The sequence below is a fragment of the Fusarium oxysporum genome, chromosome VII, assembly GCF_013085055.1.
Source record: "Fusarium oxysporum Fo47 chromosome VII, complete sequence".
Lineage (NCBI taxonomy): Eukaryota > Fungi > Ascomycota > Sordariomycetes > Hypocreales > Nectriaceae > Fusarium > Fusarium oxysporum.
The window spans coordinates 1,412,347-1,433,031 of NC_072846.1; the positions used below are offsets into that span (position 1 = coordinate 1,412,347).

Here is a 20,685-nt window from a genome sequence, read left to right on the forward strand (position 1 = left end):
GGTGGGGCTAGTAAGGTAAGTGAAGTAGAGGCTAGCCTCTAGCGCTAGGGGTTTTAAAGGTAAGGAAAGGGCTTTAACCTACTGTGCGCAGTCGTGCTGGTAACATGACAGGATACAACAAAACTGGCCTGTGCACGATGATCGTCCTGTCCGTGCACACACTCTTATCCCCGTAACATGACAGGATGCAACGAAACTGGCCCGTGCACGTTGCTGGGTCATTTATATTAGTTATTCCATATAACATAGTTATGGTTTAATTTACCTCGCATCGCGGATGTATGCAGAGAGGTACCGAAGGATACCATGGAAGTTATTCAGCCATTCACCCTCGCTCCGTGGGAGGCACGCCTACAAGTCATACTGAACAGTCAAGGAGAGGAAGAAGAAAACAAGATCAAAGAGCTAGCCAAAACAGGATGGGCGGTCAGGATAGCGACAAGCAGCTCCGCGCGGAATGATCTAGTCGGCATGGGAGTAGCTATCAGAATCCCCATATCCGTGGCAAGAGCCGGCAAGATCAACGAAGCCTTTTCGGTCACCCTGGGTACGAGGGAAGAACACAACCCGTACACAGCCGAACTGGCAGCGATCGCTCATGGTCTCAACTACCTGCCGGAGATGAAGTATCGAGTCATTGTGATCGCGACAAGTAACAAATCGGCTGCACAAGCTATAGGTAACCCCCGCCAGCAGTCAGGTCAAGGACATATACGAGAGATATATGATGCTATAGAGAAGCTCCGAGGAAACGGAAACAGAGTCAACCTCATCTGGCTACCACGCGACAGCGAGCTCAAAATCCAGAAGACAGCCAAGATGTCAGCTCGTTACGCAACGGAGCCGTACATGACACCGCGGAGAGGAATGATCAAAGCAAAGATCACAATTCTTAATCGAACGAGGGCAGATCTACGAATGGAGAGGAAGCTACCAGATGGAGTGGGCAGGCACTCTAGAAGGGTCGACTCGGCTCTGCCCGGTAAACATACCCGCCTGTTGTACGATCAATTATCATGGAAAGAGGCCAGTGTACTGGCGCAGCTCAGAACCGGAATGGCGCGACTGAACGGTTATCTATATCAGATCAGGGCAGCACCGACGGATGAATGTCCGTGCGGGCGGGCAAAGGAAACGGTAGAGCATTTCCTCTTTCGATGCGTGAAATGGACGACACAACGCAAAGAGATGTTCCAGAGTATAAATGAGAAACGCGGCAACCTCTCCTTTCATCTGGGAGGTAAGGCAGCATCAGACGGTCGGGAATGGAAGCCAGACATGGACGCGGTGCGGGCCACGATCAGGTTCGCGATCGCTACAGGTCGCTTGGAACGGAGATGACGGGAACACTACTAACCTAGTAAAATTTTATCAACACTAACCGATAACCTATGACGCCCTCAAATAATCAACAGCAGGCATTGCTTCAGCCGCCGAAGATAGGAAACTGAACACTTGGAGGGATTGGGCTTCAAGTTGACCTGCTACTACTAACAGTCACGAGGACTAAGAAGAAAAGCAATGACTAGACTGGAAGGAACAAGGTGAGAATTGTATGGGCTTGGCGAGAGCAAGGCAATAACTAGCGAAGTGTATGTACCTTTAGCTTCAGAGCCCATTGGGCGTTGGCCTACCGGGCGTAATAGACTTGTATTTAATTTACCTATCAAGCGTGAGAGAGTCTTTCCGAAGGATCAGGTCAAGATCCTAGGTGTTATCATAGACTCGCGGCTTTACTATAAACAGCATATCGCAAGGGCAGCAACGAAGGGTTTAGGAGCTGCGATAGAACTGAAACGACTGAAGGGAATGGCTCCCTCGACAACGAGGCAGCTTTTTACAGCCATAGTAGCCCCTGTGGTAGACTACGCCTACTGTACCAATTACCACTAGTAATGGGCCCAATACCAACTTTTGCGGCCCGTCCACCTTTCCCTTCTGGATCTTTAGGAGTTTGGGTCTGGGTCAATACAAGAATATTTGGTCCGTGCCCTCTCTCCAACTACCCAGGATCCCAGGGCTGATTCCCTGTCAACGCGAATAAAAAGCACCTTTCGTATGGCAAAGGGTGCGCAGGAAACTCAATTGTAATGAATGCAATTTGGGAGCTTTAGCGCCATGTCTCCTATTTCTATGGTCTCATGAGACCTCAAAACCCGATGCCGGCATCCATTCCACTTGGTGTCCTTCGTCAAAGCTTTTTTCGCCTGCATCATCCTCTTACTGACGGAATCGGTCACGAGACAAACAGGGCACCATGTCCGACGATGCAGTGTTTTCACGGGTCAATCTCTCCATTGACGTCCATGCTCGAGTGCTCATATGTTGCCACGACGTATGCCGCGTTGCCCTAACTACAATTCAGCTTCGACTTTGCCTAACAACAATTCAGCTTCGACCTTGCCTAACTACAATAACATCACATTTTGACCGACTCAAACTAGACACTCGATATAATGTAAAACTCATTAATACTGGATAAAAGCATATAATAAGACCTCCAGACTCACCTTGCTTATGTTTTCTGTAAGTAATTTCTGCTCGATGTTTATATATTCATCTTTCAAATTGTTGACCTCGTCGTCAACCTCGAGTATTACTAGCCAATTAGAATGTAGCGGATATACTGGGTCCCCTTCAGCCAATTGCCGAATTTCGCGGGCAAGATCTATCTATTTTCGGATATACGGGGCTTCCGCTCAGCCAATCACTGAATTTCGTGGGCAAAGTCCATCCATTTTTAGCTAGCGCACAATTACCCCTTTTTGGGATTTTCCATAAGGCACATGACGACGCAATTGCATAATCTGAGTCTCGCCTGGTCCTCTGCCTGAGAATCCCGCCCGATTCATATCCTGCTATCCTTACCTTCTACTCTATTGTATACTAGATTTATTATGGAGAGACCAACAAAACGTGGACGACCGCGCAAATATGCAACAGCTAAGGAAAAAGCGACAGCAAACTATCAACGCCAGCGGAATAAGAGGCAGCAGGCAGCAACTAGAGAGAAGGGCTTACCCTATAGCAATTTCCATAACTTGCACTATCCTATTCACACACCTTCCTTTGTCATCACACTTTCTTGGCATACAAATGTTAAGAAAGTGGCCCTGTCTACACGTAAATCCTTAACAAGTGCACAACATACATTCCAATCTGCGCTTTGCGCAGTCGCAAGCCGCGGCGATGGCTTCGTCTTCGACGATCCCGCCCGCTGCCTTGGATCCCTTCGATCTGGGGATCCACACTCCCATCAACCTGAACCGGGGAGCCCGTGCAGCCCTCTTACAGAACAGTCCGGTAGTCGTCAACGGCACTATTGGTGTTTTACCTGCTCCCGGCCGGATAGCTCAGACACCATCCTCACCACTCAACGCCGCCGCCACCACCACCACAGCTACGGAAGGAGCTGAGCGTGCCAGTCCCGTATCCACTTTTGAACAACGACCAATCTCTATCGTTGAATCAGCCAACGATCTCGCGCGAGAACACGCGGAAGAGTACAACACCAAGCTGATGGTGTTCCGGGCCTTCTGTACCAAGTTTGAAGAAGCGGCCCAGCAATTCGTCACCGGACCGCAACGACGTTTCGCTCAGCAATTTGCCAATGATTTCCTCGGTTTTTGGAAACGAGAGCTCTCCTGCTCCGGACCTGTGACCCCCAAGCCTACATACAGCAGCGTGGCCGCTGCCGCGCCTCCCACTGACCATGACCGTCTGACCTACAGACAACAACAACAACATAAAGGCCGACAAATAGATCCACCTCATCGCCAAGGGCAACAGACGACCATCGCCCCACCCCGACAAGACCTCCGCGTCTTTATCCGTCTAGAAGCCGGAGCTCCGGCCAGGGCCCACAGTAGCTATGCCATCCGGACTCTGATTCGGGAGAAGCTCGGCGCTGTCTCAGACAAGATCCGGCAGGTGTTCCAGGTCAGATCGGGATGGGCCGTTCTGGCTGCCGACTCGACAACACGCGACTTTCTGGTAGAAAAGCAAGCTGAGTGGGCCGCTGAACTGGGAGCTACAGCAGTAGAAACGAACAAGGAATGGTACACCTATGTGGTCCCAGATGTTCCTACAAGACTGTCTGACTTTTACGGAAATGAGGTGGATAGTGACAGCGTCGTCAGCGACGAGATAGAAATCCAGACGGGGCTCAAGCCCATTGACGTACGTACCGGAAGACAATTCTCGGATAACCCCTTGACCAAGGCCCTACTTGTGTCCTTTCTGAAGCCCACAAAAAGATTCTGGTCTCTTTTCGGCAGTAGCGCAGCTAGACTTGTTGACAAAACCGACCGACCTAGACAATGTGAGAAGTGCTGGGGCCACCATTTTGCCCGCAACTGTCACAGACAGCCAGTCTGCCGACGCTGTGGTGAGACCGGCCACCTCGTAGACGATTGCATCGCACCAGAACAGTGCGTCAACTGCTTGGGCCCCCACCAGGCCAACTTTCGTAGGTGCCCAGCTCGGCCAAAGACAGTGCACGGCGTGCTCCGCCGACTCACTAAAGAGCAACGAAAACATGTCAGGGCTGTTGGTGCGGAGACATACCGACAACGACACCAAGAACCACAGTCGGGATCGCATCAGGAAGCCCAGCAGGGCATGGCTGAGCGACAAAACGAGGATGTCACATCACAAGAACGACCGAACGCTCGTGCTCCAAGCCCAGCTGTATCAGGAGCACCTTCGTGCATCATGGTGGCCACGACCCCTCATGCTGGCTATGAAGCAGAGGAAGAACCCGAACAGCCCAGACCAGGCTCACCGCGAAAGCGCCGAATAGTTCTCATTAATCGCTCGCATGGCCAGGAATAGATATTCTCAAACACGAAAGAACGACAGGAAGCCGCTCAGGATCTTCCAGGCCAACGTCGGCAAGATCCCTCCGGCCCACGACTGCGCCCTGGCGCTGGCTGACTCGGAACAATATGACGTTGTGCTCTTGCAAGAGCCGTGGACGGCTCATACTAAAGCTCGCTGCCTAACCAAGACACATCCTGCGTACGACACGTTCACGCCAGTCGACATGTGGAACAGCAACGACACTCGGCCTAGAGTGATGACATATGTTCGACGAGACCCAAGACTTCTGGCTGACCAGATTCGCCCCTTTGAGACACGTGACATTCTTTGGATCACAGTCAACGGCATGACGATAGTCAACTTTTATCGCCAGAACGACGAGAAGGACGCCTTGAACACGCTACTTCGATGGCCTGTGCCGGAGCGCTGCCTCGTCGCTGGCGATTTCAATGCCAGACACCATAGTTGGCAGACGGGCCAAGCTACGAATCGCGGCCAAGAAATTGCAGACTGGACGTCAGAGAATGACCTCAACCTTCTCAATACTCTAGACATACCGACAAACCCGCACGGCAACACAATCGATCTTGCATTCACCAACCTGCCGCTGGCCGAAGCTACTGTCGAGGACCACCTCGCCACTAGCTCCGACCATTTCACACTTAGCTTGACCTTCCCTGATATTAGATCGACTCCGATGCAGCCGGCCAAGATCCGAGTGACGACGGAAGACGAGCTTAAACGATTCGCCGAGATCGTAGAACTTGGAGCCACGGAAATCCCCCTGACACATTCGACCCCTGCGGAACTAGACGAGCTTGCGTCGGCACTCGTAAATCTACTAACATCAGCAGCAAAAGCATCTGGCCGGCCTGCACGCAAAGGTGGACGTCCAGCTCCCTGGTGGACGGAGGAGTGCGCCGACGCCGCGGCTGCTTTTCGAGCCATCAGAAGAAGCTACCTGCTCGGCTTCAACCAGGATGTTCAGATCGCCAAAAGAGGCTTTCATCGTGTGGTCCGTCGGGCCAAGAGGCGCTATTGGCGTAACCTCATCGATGGCTTCTCCAGCAGTAGCGATGTTTTCAAAGCTGTCCGGTAGCTAAAGTCCCCAGGAGCCTTCCAGCCGCCACCTCTACAGGTCGATAACGTCGTGTACGAGAGCCAGATGGATAAAGCCAACGCACTCCGACAGGCCACGCTTGAACGGAGAACTGCGGAGGACGACATCGCAAACGCATGGACGCCAGTATTCCCACCTAGATCGATCCCATTCTCTCCCGAAATCTCTCTGGAGGAGGCGCAATATGCGACTTGTCACACAGGCAATACATCCCCAGGGTCAGACAACATCACAGTCAAACTTCTTGAAGCAGTATGGCATACCATCGGTACACACGTCCGTCGTCTCTTCGAAAGATGCCTTACCATAGGCCATCATCCAAAACCATTCAAGGAGGCGGAGGTGGTCATGATCGCGAAACCGGGACGGAGAGACCTTACCGAACCACGAGCATGGCGACCCATCTCACTGCTCTCCTGTCTTGGTAAGGGACTAGAACGACTGATCGCGCGCCGCCTAGCCTGGGCAGCTGTGCACTACAGTGTCCTTCATCCGCAGCAAGCTGGGGCGCTCCCCAAGAGGTCGGCAACAGACTTGGTAACTGCTCTGGTCCATGATATTGAAGAAACGTTTGCACGCAAGAAGGTGGCGACTATAGTCACAATGGACGTCCAAGGTGCTTTCGACACCGTCATGCGCAACAGACTCATCCTGCGTCTTCGTGAGCAAGGCTGGCCTAATCATCTGGCTCGCTGGGCCGGCTCCTTCATGGGCGGCCGGTCGGCGCGTGTCAGGTACCAAGACACAGTCACGCTCTCTTCTCCCCTTCAGTGCGGCCTCCCTCAGGGGTCGCCGGTATCGCCAATCCTCTTTCTGCTTTACACTGAGCCAATCTATCGATTAGGGAACCCTCAGGGTCGCTTCGGCTATGCAGACGACATGGCCATCCTGTCCATAGGCGACACAGTAGACGAGACTTCTGCCATGGCATCTAGATCCATCGCCGAGATGGTGCGATGGGGCGCGGAGAATGGCGTGTCCTTCGACACGAAGAAGACCGAAGTCATGCATTTCTCCCGCAGCAAACTCAGGACTGCGCCGGCAGTACGCCACGGCGATGTCGAGAAATACCCTGAACCAGCTCTACGCTGGCTTGGTATCTGGTTGGATAGCAGACTATCTTTTCGACTTCATGTCGAAAAGTGGGCGGCCAAAGCAAAGGCAGTGGCTTATCATTTGCGGGGGCTCACCAACACGGTACACGGCCCTCTACCGAGCGCCGTGCGAGGCGCCGTCAGAGCATGTGTCGAGCCAGTGCTGCTCCACGGCTCCGAGGCGTGGTACCCGGGCACATCCAGGCCACGGTGGAACCAGCCTACGAAAGACATACTATCAAGCAACCAGCATCTTATACAGAGAATGACCAAAACCATGAACCAGGCCATGAGAGCCATACTCCCCGTCTGGAAGACGACACCCATCACTATCCTCCACCGAGAAAGCGGGAGACCGCCAGTCGACCAACTACTCGAAGCACAGCGACTTAGGTTCTCCGCGCGGCTCAAGTCGCTCGATGAGGCTCACCCTCTGGCGAGCCGGACACGCTCGCCTAGCCAACCTACTTACCATGACCTCATCAAACGAAAATATCAAGTACAGATAGAAAACGGTTTCAGGACACGTCTTCGACGCACAGACGAACTCCTCGCACCCTGCACGCGACCGAAGCTCGTCCGGCGTCGCTTCCAACAAGAACAAATGCTACCGCTGCAGGCAGCATCAAAGGAGAAAACGGCTAGCGCTTTTCTCCGCTGGGTTCAGTCACTCGACCCGCTCACCTTGGTTGTATACTCGGATGGCTCTTTGTCCGCGGAACGCGTTGCCAGCTACGGCTTCACCATTCATCAGAACAATATTCCCATCTTTGACGGATCAGGTCGCCTTGGGCCTGCTGAGATCTTCGACGCTGAAGCCACTGGAGCATTAGAGGGCTTAAAAGCCGCCCTGAACCTGCGAGAATCAGGGTCCCAAAACATATTCATCTGCCTAGACAACCTCGCGGCTGCCACATGCCTGCGAGGTACTCCAGCCGACTCCTCTCAAGACGTCTTTCTCGAGTTCCAGGCTTTAGCGGCATCGCATGGAGCCACACAGGTTCGTTGGGTGCCAGGACACTCCGACATCCCTGGCAACGAACAGGCCGACAAGCTGGCAAAGGCAGCATCATCGCTCCCCGAGCCCGAAGGCGCTCAGCCGACGCTGGCTTATCTACGAAGAATCGCAAGACAGAAACCGAAAGAAGCATTCGAGGCGTGGTGGTCCACCTCCGCCCCTGAGCTGTACAGGAGACTCAACCTCAAGGCGACTACAGGCTGTCCGCCGGAGCTGTTGCTCCCGCGCGCAGCCTTGCACCATCTGCTGGCAGCGAGGTCTCTCCACGGAGACTTCGCCGCATACCACGAAAGATTTAACCACGTCGGTGCACGTCTGGTCTGCTCATGTGGCCGACGCAAAGCACCGGATCACATCTTCTACTGCAGAAAGGTACCGCCACGTCATCGGATGAGGCTGGCACCCTCACCGACTGCAGCAGTCAATCTAGCAATAGGAAAAGACTTCACCAAGTTCATCGACCTGTCCAAAGACAGCGCGTTCTTTGGAAAGACATGCCCTCGTCATTAGGCGACGACGACCAGAGAAGCACTTGCGACTCTCTCTCCCTCTCTTTTCACATCTCTTTTGTACACATTTTCTTCCTTACTTTGTCTCTCTCTCACCTGTTCTCGACCAGATGAAGGGCGCCATCACGCCCTCCATCTGGTCGTGACCACCTTGAGGCAGTCTCGGGCTGCCGTATGCATAGGCTGATCCCAGCCCTCCTGACACCAGGCTCCATAAGCGGCTTCGATTCTTCGGCCGCGCCTGATCATCCCGCTGACGGGTAACAGGCTCGACAGGATGCGCCATTTGTGCCGATGATATGCTGGATAAAGTGCTGTCTACTGACGCGTTTGCAGAAATTGGACATTCGAGGGGAAAACTAATTTCGCGTTGCGAATGACTAATCCTTTTGTAGCCAATAGCATTCTACGACTAGCGTATAGATAGATTCTTTAGCCCAGCACGTCCTGTGCCCCAGTAGGGGACTTTCGGGCCCCGGACGAAAAATACACATACATACATACATACATATCCTATTCAGCAACTCTCTCCTGTAAAAACTTTTCCTTGGCACCCGCTGTTAGCGCTCTGCTAGGGTAGAGAATTTTTGCAGGCTAAAATGGCTACAAAAGCAGCTGTGGGGCTAACGGGACCCTAACAGCTGCCTGAAGAAAGGGATTCAGAGAGTTGACCTTTCTTCATGACGAGTGTCTGCAACGACATTGAGCTTCGCGAGCTCTTGACATCGCCTTCGGGCGCTACCTTTCACGTGTTATTTGCTGCTTCTTCTTACCCCGACAATCCGGCCTCTGCGCCCCTCGACTTCCCGTACGACCGACTTCTGCAGCCCTGGCTGCCCAGACGACATTCGCGGCATCTTGCCGCTCGACATTGAGGGTCGTCGCACCCTCACCCTAACACTCACCTGCAGCTTTGCGCTGCCTCGACCGACCACTGCAGCTTTGGCTGCCCGGACAACACCAGCAACCGTTACCTGCTCGACTTTCTGGGCCCTTTGGTGCCCCAACCTCGACGCGCGGGCCCTACATGGCTCGCTGCCCTCTTTACAGCTCGGAAGCTGCTTGACCGATCTCTGCAGTCGCGTACTGCCCAGAGAACCTCTTCTTCTTTGCAGCCTCGGCTGCCTCCGGAACACGGCCGGGCTTGGACAATTGGTCTCACTGGCTGAGACCACTAGAGGAAACCGCTGGGTCGAAATGGTACAGAGCTTACCTGGAGACCGTAGAATGAGGCGACTACCTCGTCCACAGAGCAGCGTTCTAGCCGCCTTGGGGTTTTCTCCTGCAAGGGTTTTCCCCAAGGATGCACGGTTCTAGGGTTGCAGCTACTGGCGATCTTAGGGGATCATGGACTTCCTGCCTCAGGGTATGGAAAGCTACTTGATCTATCTGTGCAAGAGAATTCTAGGCTGGAGAGGAATAGATCCCGCTGACGGGATGACCTCTTGAAAGTAAAGCGCCTTTGTGCCGATGATATGCTGGATGAACTAGATAGAAGCGTTGCTGAAGGGAAGCTCTGCTGAGATCAACTGTATTGATGTCCATGGGACGTGCTTCACCGACAACTACTGTAGAGCTGGGTACGAGTAGAGAGGTGCCTCTTGGAGGTAATGAGTACAGAAAACGCTCGAGCATGTATACGGCTCCGATCCAAGAGGCCTTGCAGATGATCCGAGCGAGAATCAGCACGGCAGCGTTTGTAGTTAGTTTAGCTCAGCACATCCTGTGCTCCATTTGGAGACTTTTTGGGGCCTATGGCCCCCCGAACAAAAAATATATATACATACATAGCCGATTAAATCTCACCCATTTGCACCATCGGATTTCGTAGTGGGGCTTACTCCAGAATTAATTGGCTACTAAGCAACGCGCCACAAATACCAGCCTCAATGCAGCAGCTGAGCCTCCGCCGCGACGGGTCTTGCCTTCGAGGTAACATGACTTGATGGAATTAATCGTGACGGCATTTGTAGATGGTCTTATCACAGATGAGGAGCAATCGGGCTAAGTAAGATGAAGTTTGTCAGGTGATTTGATTTTGCACAATCCCAACGGACAATAGCGTGCAAAGCGCGTCCAGTATACTAGATCATCAAAATTTTTCTACTCTACTGGTGCTTAAGAATAACAGCCATCAGTCATTATTCCATTGCGGCTTGTGCGCTATGCACCAACACCGGCACTTGCATCTGCGCATAATCCCGGTAAATACATCTTATACCACGGCCATAACACCTCAAGAGACCATTTCCGCAACACTCTCAGACCAGCCATAACCTGAAACACACCGACAACAGAACCCGTGTTTCCAAACTCAAGGCTACAAAGCACAGTCTAGTCAAATTAGCAAACGCCATGATACCAGGGCTCTCATCAAACGTACCGTTGTGCCTTCGTTCCTTTTCGTGATAACAAGCGACCAGATATGACCCTGAATCACAATACCAGGTAGAAACTCTAACTTGGCCACCGCATCAGCGCCCGCGCGAGTGATGAGAAAATCCCACTGGGCCGCGTGCCAGATTCCCATCTGCTGCTCCCCCTTTGCCGCATTGCCACCGTAGCGCTTAGTTTCGATGCTAAAGGCGAGAGGGTACTGTTGAAGCATTCTGTCTGAAGTCCAGTTGAAGCAAGGAATGGCGGTGGGGGGTTGACTGAGTGTAGGGTCATTGTCGGGTACAAAGTAAAAGGCAAAGTCGACGCGGCTCGCAGGGTCGGGGAAACGATGGTATGTGGAATCGATGTTGGTTGTTGTGCTTGGAGGGTTAGATTTGATTGAATGCTCGCTGGGGATTTAACCTACCAAGGCATAAAAGTGAGTATATTCTCATTTGCCTCACAAATGTCGAAGGTGAAAAGGTCGAGCAGAGGACAATGTACAAGACAGTTCCAGGCCGCCTCATCACTGAGCATCTGAGAGCATTCATCTGACCGATCGGCGATGCGCGAAGCACGACGAATGATTTCTATCTCTGACGCCATGGTAGGAGACTCAGACTCAACCAAGCTCTGACTCGTCGTATCGTCGAAGAACATATGATCATGCAAGCGATCAAGCGACATTGTCGATTGTAGGTGCCGATCCAACGCCCCTTTGATACTCCGCGGGATGATGCCATAGCGCCCCGCGACATCAAATAAATCTCGATAAAGTTGAGACAGCGCCGAAGGAAGCTTTCGCCGTGGCGCCGTCATGCTAATTGAATCTCTCACCAGTCGGTGCCCTTCTGAACCATACATTGGAAACAACTTGGCCGGGGACTGAGACCGCTTTGACCGCTTGCTATCGCGTGACATGGACGCATCACTTTGCGAAGCCAAGCTCGATTCGCTCCTTGAAGATAGACTCGGGGGATTGGTGAGGGGATTCGCGACTGTGACTTGGGCACGAGGAGTTTGGTCATTGTCGAGGTCTGGCCGGGTGCGCTTCGCGGGTGTGGCGGGCATGCTTCTGATTCTGGCTTTGCGCGAGGTCTGCGAGTGGGAATGAGATTCGGGGGGTGATGCTGGATATCGACGTTTGCGCGACTCGTTGAGATGCAGAGATCGTTGTCGTTTGAGTGCGCGGCGGGTAGCAGAGGGCGATGGTGGTGAAGATGGGGCTGGTTGGTCGAAAGGAAGAGAATCAAGCCAGGTTGAGACTTGAGAGATTGATGTGTTCAAGTCCATTTGATACAGCCACGTTCATTGATGATGCGGGTGATGGTGATTGACGCTTTTGGTGTTGCTGTTGGTGATGATTGAGGATGATTGAGGGAGAAAACAATGGAGTCATTTTCGGCTTAGCTTACGTTGGCGGGGCGACTCTGCACGTGATGTCACTTCCAGGAATGAGACAGCAGTCGTTTTACAATTCAAACCCTGTCTATTAGTCTTTCAATCACTTGACAGAGTATGATCTAAATTAATCTCATTACTTTTTCATGGTTTTGAGTAGTGAATTAATTGCTGCTTGATGCCCCAAGGTTTGTATACTTGCTGTTATGAGACCCCCACCAGTACCGGGCGATAAGATAAGCGATAACAATGACACCATGTTAAGAGTTACAGTGGGTGCGCAGAAGTTCCGACAATTTCCCGCCCCAGCCCCTCATCTGTCAACACCACCAAATTCCTTCAATAACTTCAACACGTTCTATCTATAGTAAAAAATACCGCGCATACGCCAGAAAACATATTATTCTCCTCATAAAAGAATAAGGATTGTAATAATGAAATATTTAGGTATCCTACTGGACGAAATCGTGGCGAAAGAGGGCATTACAAAACATACGATCTTTAGGATTATACGACGCTACCGAAGTCCAGATTTCAGCTAAAGATAAACCGCGCTCTAGGCGCCCGACTATATTAACTAATCGCAATAAAAGGCATACTAAACAGCTCGTTAATCGATTCCCTTTTATTACAGTTCAAGAAATCAAAGAACAGACTGGAATTAGTTATCATAGATCGACTATAACAAGATGGCTTAAGAAACAAGGTATACAACACCACCACGCACTTCGACGCCCATTTCTTAGTCCAACAGCTATCCAACAACACCGAGATTTCGCTAAGAAATATCGTCATAAAGCGGCTAGCTACTGGTATTCTTGGTTTTTCTCTGATAAAGTCTCAATTAACCGTACAGACGGTAATATAACCAAGTGATATTTTCACCGGGCAGTCAGTTTTATCGCTGCTTCTTTAGACGAAGTTTCTAACTGCAATACAGGGCGAAAGACTTCACAGGGATAATATTCAACCTTGTAAGACTCCCCTACGACATTCCAAGATGTTTTATAGTGGTTTCTCTATAGACAGACTATCAGAATTAGTCCCCCTTAACGGCAATCCATTGGCAAAGCATAGAGGCATTACAGGCCGGATTATCTTGGCCTATCGTCAATAACAGCTTCCAGCGGTTTTACAGGAGGGAATGACACTACAGCATAATAACGGACCAACTTATCGAGCTAGATTTATCCAGAACTAGCTCAAAATCTACTGTCGTTTAGAGGGCATCTTTATGGTAGACTGGCCGGCCTACAGTCCTGATTTAAACCCCATTGAAAATCTCCAGAAGCTATTAAAATAGCGTATTTACAAACAGTATCCTAAACTTGCGTCAATGCCTATTACAGATAAAGCTATCGCGGCCTTGATTGAAGCCGCACAAGAGGTTTGGAATGACCTTGAAGCTGAAGTGCTCGAAAACCTGATAAATTCGATGCCGAAACGCCTCACTGCACTTCATCAGGCAAAAGGCTACTACACCAAATATTGAGTTACATCACTGAAATCTTCTAATTCTAGGCTTCAATAAGATATATAATACATCTCAATTGGATGTAAATTAGCATCTCAATTGCCTTACAAAGTAACAGCATACGATCAAGGTCGTTGGTGCTGACCACACAATTGTCGGAACTTTTGCACCCAACTGTACCTTGAGCTCGAATTGACCTATGCCTTTTTTCCCCTCCTTTTTCTCTTGGGTACTTAAACCAAAGCTTCACGGTTAATTATGCAATTGGTGACCGAGTCGCAGGATTTGAGGGCGCAGAAAGTTCACATTCTAAGATTCTTGGAGCTTGCGGTTGCAGCATCAATGGGGACGGAAGCCCATCACTCTGTAAAGTGTGGAGAAGGATCCATCAGGCTAGTAGGCTGCAAAGACGCGCTCATCGGCCTGGTAGATCCAATGACCTACCATATACCACATATTAAACACTTTAAATGTTATTTTGAATCTAATGTTTTAGGTTTTTTTGTAGAATAAAATTCTAGCATATTTAAGTAAATCGTTTAGCAGTTTGTTTGATTGCATTTGATTTGTAGGCAGCGGTACATTTAGCCGTGGGGGTGACACAACAATGCGACATGCTCACGACCTTGGCGTGACTTGGCTCTGATGCTTGCTATCTGAATGTGACACCAGAGTAGCGCTGAGGCATTAGCTGCTGCTGGGGCAAATGTCAATAAGGCACTTGGTAAAGTATTTGCGGAGGAATGTAATCTCTGGATTGAGAAGCTTTAGGGCTTGAAGTATTACCGAGAAGATAGCAGATACCGGTAGCTGATAGAGCAGTTTGAAGCTAACTGGGATAAGGGATAGACTGGATCTAAAAGGGATGAAATGAATTATTGAATCTACCTGAATCAGTTTCTGTATCTTAAATTAATACAATACATATTACTAATAGAGAAGAGGCCAGAAGCGACCGCCCTAGGCCCTGTGAGTGACCATGATCGCAGCTGTGTGCTTACTGGATATCAATACACTGTAGGGCAGTGCAAACACTCGATATGAGACCACCCCATCCCCTCCCTCATTGATGCATGATTACATTTTAGGTTAGGGTGAGTGACAACAGCCAATATTTGGTTGCTTTAGGTGCCATGTATGAAATCTGACCTTCTTTGAGTAAATCTGCCTTACCCCGCTCGTATTGATAGGCAGACTTTTCAGTGACTGGGATAGTATATAACTGGGGGATTTTCCACTCAAGGTTTTCTGCAGCATTCTATCGTTAAGTAGCCCCAAGTGAAGCAAAAAGAAACAGCCTTGCGGCCTACATTTGCTTCCTCTAGCCTAAAATCAGGTTACGTACCTACGACCAGTCTTAATAATTCTATTACAGGAAGTTACGAGGGTTAGCTATCACGTTCATCTTCAGAGCACGGCTAATTATAGTTAGACACCCTTATCTACTATGGAACAAGATCTATCAAGCTTTCAATCTGACGTTACTGCCCTGCAGCCACACTCTTGTATTTGTTGCCAGAAGCTGCTGATCCATAATAAGTCGACCTATGGTAGTATTACAGGCAAGTTTTCCTATACCAAAGTAGCAGAGATGGCTTCCTCGGGTTGCCTGCTCTTCCAGACTTTACAAACAAAGTTCGACCGTATCTCATATCCAGCTTGTCGGACACGTCATGACTTGGCTTTAAAACCACAAATTTACAGTGATGGTGATATATTGCGGGGTCTAGGCTTCAAATGGGAAATGAAGCCAGAAGATCATCAAGTCAGGGGTTACGAGGACGATGAAGAAGAGAATATGTTATTCGCTTTCGTCCCGGAAGGTGACCAAGAATTCAATCCAAGATGAAATAAAGATTTGATCTTTCATGCTCACTAAATCAATAGATAGTCTTGCTCATAAATTTGTTGAGGCTTCGCCTTTCAATTTGCATCCTGGCTCGGCCGAAAGCTTCGCATGGATAAAAAAGCGGTTTCACAGATGCCGACGCCGTCATGCCGAATGCGAAAAACGCGTCAGAGAGAATCGACAAAACTTGGTCATGCCGAAGAGACTACTGGATGTAGGTCAACTCGGTGATCCCGCCATCGGGTTGTTGGAAGCAAGTGACGATGCCAGAGTATCCTTTGCTATTGCCAGTTATGCATGGGGCAACGGCTTAAAAGCGGACGCTATACAACGAGCTCAAACGACCAAGAAAAACATAGGCTACAGAATGGCTTCTGGAATCAAAGTCACAGGCCTACCAAAGAGTATTCAGGACCTCATCGAAGTCACGCGACAGATCGGTCATCGATACCTTTGGCTGGATGCTTTCTGCATCGTCCAAGATGACAACGACGATAAAGACCATCAATTTAACTCAATAGCTGAGTTTTACAAGCAGGCAGACATTCTCATTTCAGCTGCAAGTGCTTCGGACTGCGGCGAGGGATTGCTACAATCCAGATTAGTTGATCGGTGTTACGGCTCGATCTTTGAGTTGCCTTACGAGTGGAAAGTTGATGGCCACGAGACTCAAGGATCCTTGCTCTTGTCGGAAATGGACTTGAACTGTTCCACAGACAATGATCCTGTGCATATGCGAATTTGGACATTTCAGGAACATCTCGTGTCATCGCGGGTCATCAGCTTTGGCTCTCGACAGGTCAAGTGGACATGCCAGCAAGAAAAGAATCTTGTCGATGGTGGCAATTACTACGACATGATAGGTAGCCAGGAGGAAAACCTTGATATAGCATTTTCTCTACCTCGATATCCCTCTGAGCCTCTAGTAGAAAAGGACTGGAGGGTTTGGAGTTGGATGGAGATCGTTGGGGAATATTCAAAGCGTGACTACTCTCGTCTAGAAGACAGGGTCCCGGCGTTTTATGAAGCTATATCACTTTTAGCACCTCGCATGGGCTGGACAAGAGATCAGTGTGTTTATGGGATATGGAAAACTGACGCCAGCCGTCAACTTCTGTGGAAGAAAGACAAGCCTCTGACTATTCAAGAGGTTGAAGAACTTAAAATTTCCGCAAAGGATGGAAGACTTGGACCATCGTGGTCTTGGGCGACATTGCCTGGCGGAGTTTTCTATGATACCCGCTCACAGCTTCGCCAACTGGGCAATACTAATCCAACAATCGAATTCCAGAAAATTGATGATCAACCGCGATGCCTCACGATAGAGGGATTTATTCAGGTAGCCGAGTGGATTGAGGATTGTACAATCGACATATCAGCCGAGGATGTCCAGCTCTTTCAAGTCGATCTGGATGTCGAAATGCCACCACAGCCAGTATTTTTACTTGAGTTGTCCGCAACCTATACATCAACAGTCAGCATGGGGTTAGTTCTGGTAAAGATTCCAGGATACCCGACGCGTTTTGAAAGGCGTGGCCGGTTCGAGGCTGTTAAATTTAAACCAGATGGATCACATATGCTCTTCTCAAACAAAGGTGGATCATTCAAGACGATTGCGATAATCTAGTTTGTAATTCTAAAGTTCTGTAAGAAAGTTATTTTGCGCTTCAGAACTAGTTTATAAATAATACAGCTGGCTCATAATTTGAACATTATACCAGTGCCTAGTAGTTTTATTCACATTCGATAGATTATCCTTTACATCGTGGGCTAATGTACCATCTGAACAGAGCATTCTCAACATCAGTAGTGCGCTCCGGGTCCAGGTCGCCACTGTGCTCCAGCTGAAAATGCCCACTTAAGGCAAAGTGACTCGGTTGAATTACCTCCCCAGAGACAAATCGATTCGCAGGGGCTTCGCCTCCTCGAACAGACGATTCAAGTGGCAAGAAGTCTACTAATAAATATTCCTTCTTCTCAAGCTATGTAGCGGTGAATCTTTGCCACATTTTAGACGACTTACGATAGGGTCCATATGAAGAACCGCAAGAGAAATCCACATTTGTTCCTATACAACCCGTCAAATCAAAAATAGCAAACCGAAAAACGTATAGAAACGTCTCTTTGTACCCGAAGGGTCAAGCAAAATTCGATTGGGCTCATTCGGGATCGGACTTACGCACCATCTGTCGATATTAATCCCAGGAACCATCCATAAAGCCAGACAACACGACCGCGACATCCGTAGCTCAGGGCTACGTGGAAACGAGGCCCTCCAAGATATCAGATGGTCTTGAATCCACCCAGTGTCAGTAGCGTTATAAAAAAGTATTGGCTTATCCAGGCCTCTCGACTGCAGGTGGCTATTATCCCTTCTTCACACCTGATCATTCCGCCTGACCGATTCCCTCAGGAGACTATTCGAGCTTTCGGTATTAACTCGACTCGGGTCGGTCTTATGGTCGATAGAGCACTAAGTCTTGCAAATCATTATTCTTGATATAGAGATGACGATATAACATAAAAGTATATCCAAAATGCAATCAATACCTACCTCATATAATCACTTCCCAATAAACAGCATAGATAATAGCCACCACGATGGGGACTCATCATCCGAAGCAGTATTGTATCTGCATTTCCTAACCTAAAGGTCAGAGCATCAAGCACATCATACGACCCAAGCACCAGCAAATCCTTACTACTAAGTCCAGTCCCAAATATAATGCTACACCTCTCGGACTTTCGACGGCACAACACAGAATTTTCTTCTCTTTCTGTCTTTAGTATAATTCATTGGAAAACATATCAAATTAGTAAATCGCCAACATCGCCAAGACCGGTTAGTAACTTTAGGCTAACGCCCAGCTCTGGTAATCCTTCTATATACAGAAAAGACGTAACATGTCAATATAATACTACAGACAAAGATTTTCCTTACAATTGAACGCTAGAATGCTAGATCTATTAGTCGACGAGAAGAAGATTTATTCATCGTTCAACGCTACTGTAGGCGCGATTAATCCAACTTCTCTGGCGCTGTTCTTGGGACGACCTACATCTATTCTATTACTAGAGGTAGGCAAAATGTCCAAACCCCTTCCCAAGTCTATTCTACCATATATCCCGGTATCTCTACCGTGTTTCACCACCCCATCTTTACTTGCCAAGCCTTCAGCAGGCTCTGTAACATCAAAGTCTGTTCCAGCGTCGACAAGAGTTCAAGTCCGAAGGCACTTCCAGTTGCATCGTCAAAACCTCCCTCTTCAACAACTGGAACTGACATTGCAGTGGTTCTTCTCACCTGCGATCTAGCCTCCAGTTATAGATTCCCTTTAACTACCAAAATCGGTGATATTTTCACTCCTTAGTATAACTGCAAACTCTCGACTCTACCGGTAACGGCCATGCATTGGAGGGCCTAGCAAAGAATGACATTATCTTCACACTTTCTGATCTAGACAATCGGAATACACGAAACTTTGATATAAGTGAAAAGGTGATGTACATCAGGTTTGTCATTCACGTAACTTGCGCCTGGTTTCTATCCGGCAGGTATATTACCATCCTACCGGTTCTTGAAGCCTATAGCTCTACAACTCAAGCTACCATTGATACCTCAAGGTCTAAGTTGCTATCTATTACCGGGTCCTTATCTTTACCTATCCTTACACGCTTACATTCCCTCGGCCAATCTTAGGGACGGGTGTTTCATCGATACCTTGCACTATCCTGCATGTATACGACAGCAGGTGTAACGATCAGGAATCGAATATCCGTATCACATGATGACCCGGTGCTCGCGTCATTTAGATTGCTAAATGGCCACACCGTACTGCTTTCTATACAGAATATATTATAGCCCAGAGGATCCCAGACGCTGTTATTCTCGATCTGTAGGCACCTAAACTAAGACCAAATAGGAACCTCTATAGTAAATTGTGCTGCCTTGGTCAGCTAGAGATCACCCCAGCCTCGGACCGAAGAGCCTGCCGATGACCCTTAAGAATAAAGCTATCGGGAGACTCTCCAATTGGTGCAGCTAATGAATCAACATTATCAATTCTCATAATGAGGCCTTCTGCTGCAAGTGGTCATTGGCTTAAGTACGGAGAGATCAACCAGCATCAACTTAAAATGGTACATCAGCCTCACCGGACGAACGGAAGCGTATCGGTATGCGAGAAAATAACGTAAAGAAGAAACAACAGGTGAGGCGTGAGAAGGAGCACGCGGCATATCAGTAGGAAAAAAATCCCTGTTATTCATGCAATATGTGACGAACATTAGTCCGTGTCATGGCAATCTCTTGCGTGGGGTAGATGTGCTCTCCATGTTGTCTCCTTCCCCTTATCTTGACAACAGAGCAGTCACATTATGATTTGTTGAAATATAATTGTTGGTTGCATGGCCGCGCCGGGCATGGATGAAAAGGGAAGCGGCTGCATATTTTCAACCCCCGCAGATAACAAAGCAACAGGCCGCGACTACCCGAATCTCTGCAGTCATCCCCGAATTGTGCTGTGTGAGCCTTGGAAGCTATCAACTCCGTCTTTGATTGAGCACCGGGCAGGGCGGGGTAATAAGACATGTAGGACTAAGGGAGGCAACAGGCTCGATTACAAGTCATGTGCCACTTGGCACCTGTCAGCTATGACCTGACCGGACGCCAAGAGTCGATAGTGGGGCCCATCCCGCACCGCCTGTTAAATTCCTCTAGTCTAGATCGGCCCGCCCCGGTGTATATCCTCTAACAGTCGAGGGAAAGGCTATGCTAGCTCCATCTCATAATAATGGAAAACCATGTTGTTGTGGTTGCTGCCGCCGCTACAAACCGAGTAAAGGCCCATCCGTTTTGGCCAATAAATCGAAATAATTGCCGATCACGGCTCAAACAATGTAGGAACCCCTCCGTATCTACGTATTGAAGCCGACAAAGCGATAAGCTAAATTTTAGATTTGCGAGGAGCCGATTTGAGCTAGTCCCTGCAAGGCATGACCGGCGACTGATAGGTTGGCGCCC

At 49.3% G+C, this 20,685-nt stretch overlaps 3 protein-coding genes across 3 annotated transcripts; 2 read left to right on the top strand and 1 right to left on the bottom strand.

The window, feature by feature from the left end:
- Positions 1 to 10,684: 10,684 nt before the first annotated feature.
- FOBCDRAFT_295859 (uncharacterized protein) lies at positions 10,685 to 12,054 on the bottom strand. The gene is given in 3 exon segments (XM_059611872.1): positions 10,685 to 10,896; positions 10,946 to 11,348; positions 11,366 to 12,054. 3 exon segments carry the CDS (start codon positions 12,007 to 12,009, stop codon positions 10,726 to 10,728), a joined length of 1,218 nt encoding a protein of 405 aa, XP_059465348.1. The 5' UTR covers positions 12,010 to 12,054; the 3' UTR covers positions 10,685 to 10,725.
- Positions 12,055 to 13,339: 1,285 nt separating this feature from the next.
- On the top strand, positions 13,340 to 13,831 carry FOBCDRAFT_241732 (uncharacterized protein; the record flags this gene model as incomplete). Its single annotated transcript, XM_059610390.1, has 3 exons — positions 13,340 to 13,448; positions 13,563 to 13,576; positions 13,643 to 13,831. 3 exons carry the CDS (start codon positions 13,340 to 13,342, stop codon positions 13,829 to 13,831), a joined length of 312 nt encoding a protein of 103 aa, XP_059467517.1.
- Positions 13,832 to 15,099: 1,268 nt separating this feature from the next.
- FOBCDRAFT_164743 (heterokaryon incompatibility protein-domain-containing protein) lies at positions 15,100 to 17,358 on the top strand. The gene is made up of 3 exons (XM_031195252.3): positions 15,100 to 15,200; positions 15,246 to 15,636; positions 15,701 to 17,358. Exons 2-3 carry the CDS (start codon positions 15,261 to 15,263, stop codon positions 17,287 to 17,289), a joined length of 1,965 nt encoding a protein of 654 aa, XP_031028831.3. The 5' UTR covers positions 15,100 to 15,200; positions 15,246 to 15,260; the 3' UTR covers positions 17,290 to 17,358.
- Positions 17,359 to 20,685: the final 3,327 nt, after the last annotated feature.

Coding starts and splice junctions, on each gene's coding strand:
- FOBCDRAFT_295859 (XM_059611872.1), bottom strand. CDS start 12,009: ATGCCCGCCACACCCGCGAAGCGCACCCGGCCAGACCTCGACAATGAC. Junction 10,897..10,945: donor AAAGGAACGAAGGCACAACG/GTACGTTTGATG, acceptor TAATTTGACTAG/ACTGTGCTTTGTAGCCTTGA.
- FOBCDRAFT_164743 (XM_031195252.3), top strand. CDS start 15,261: ATGGAACAAGATCTATCAAGCTTTCAATCTGACGTTACTGCCCTGCAG. Junction 15,637..15,700: donor ATTCGCTTTCGTCCCGGAAG/GTGACCAAGAAT, acceptor CTAAATCAATAG/ATAGTCTTGCTCATAAATTT.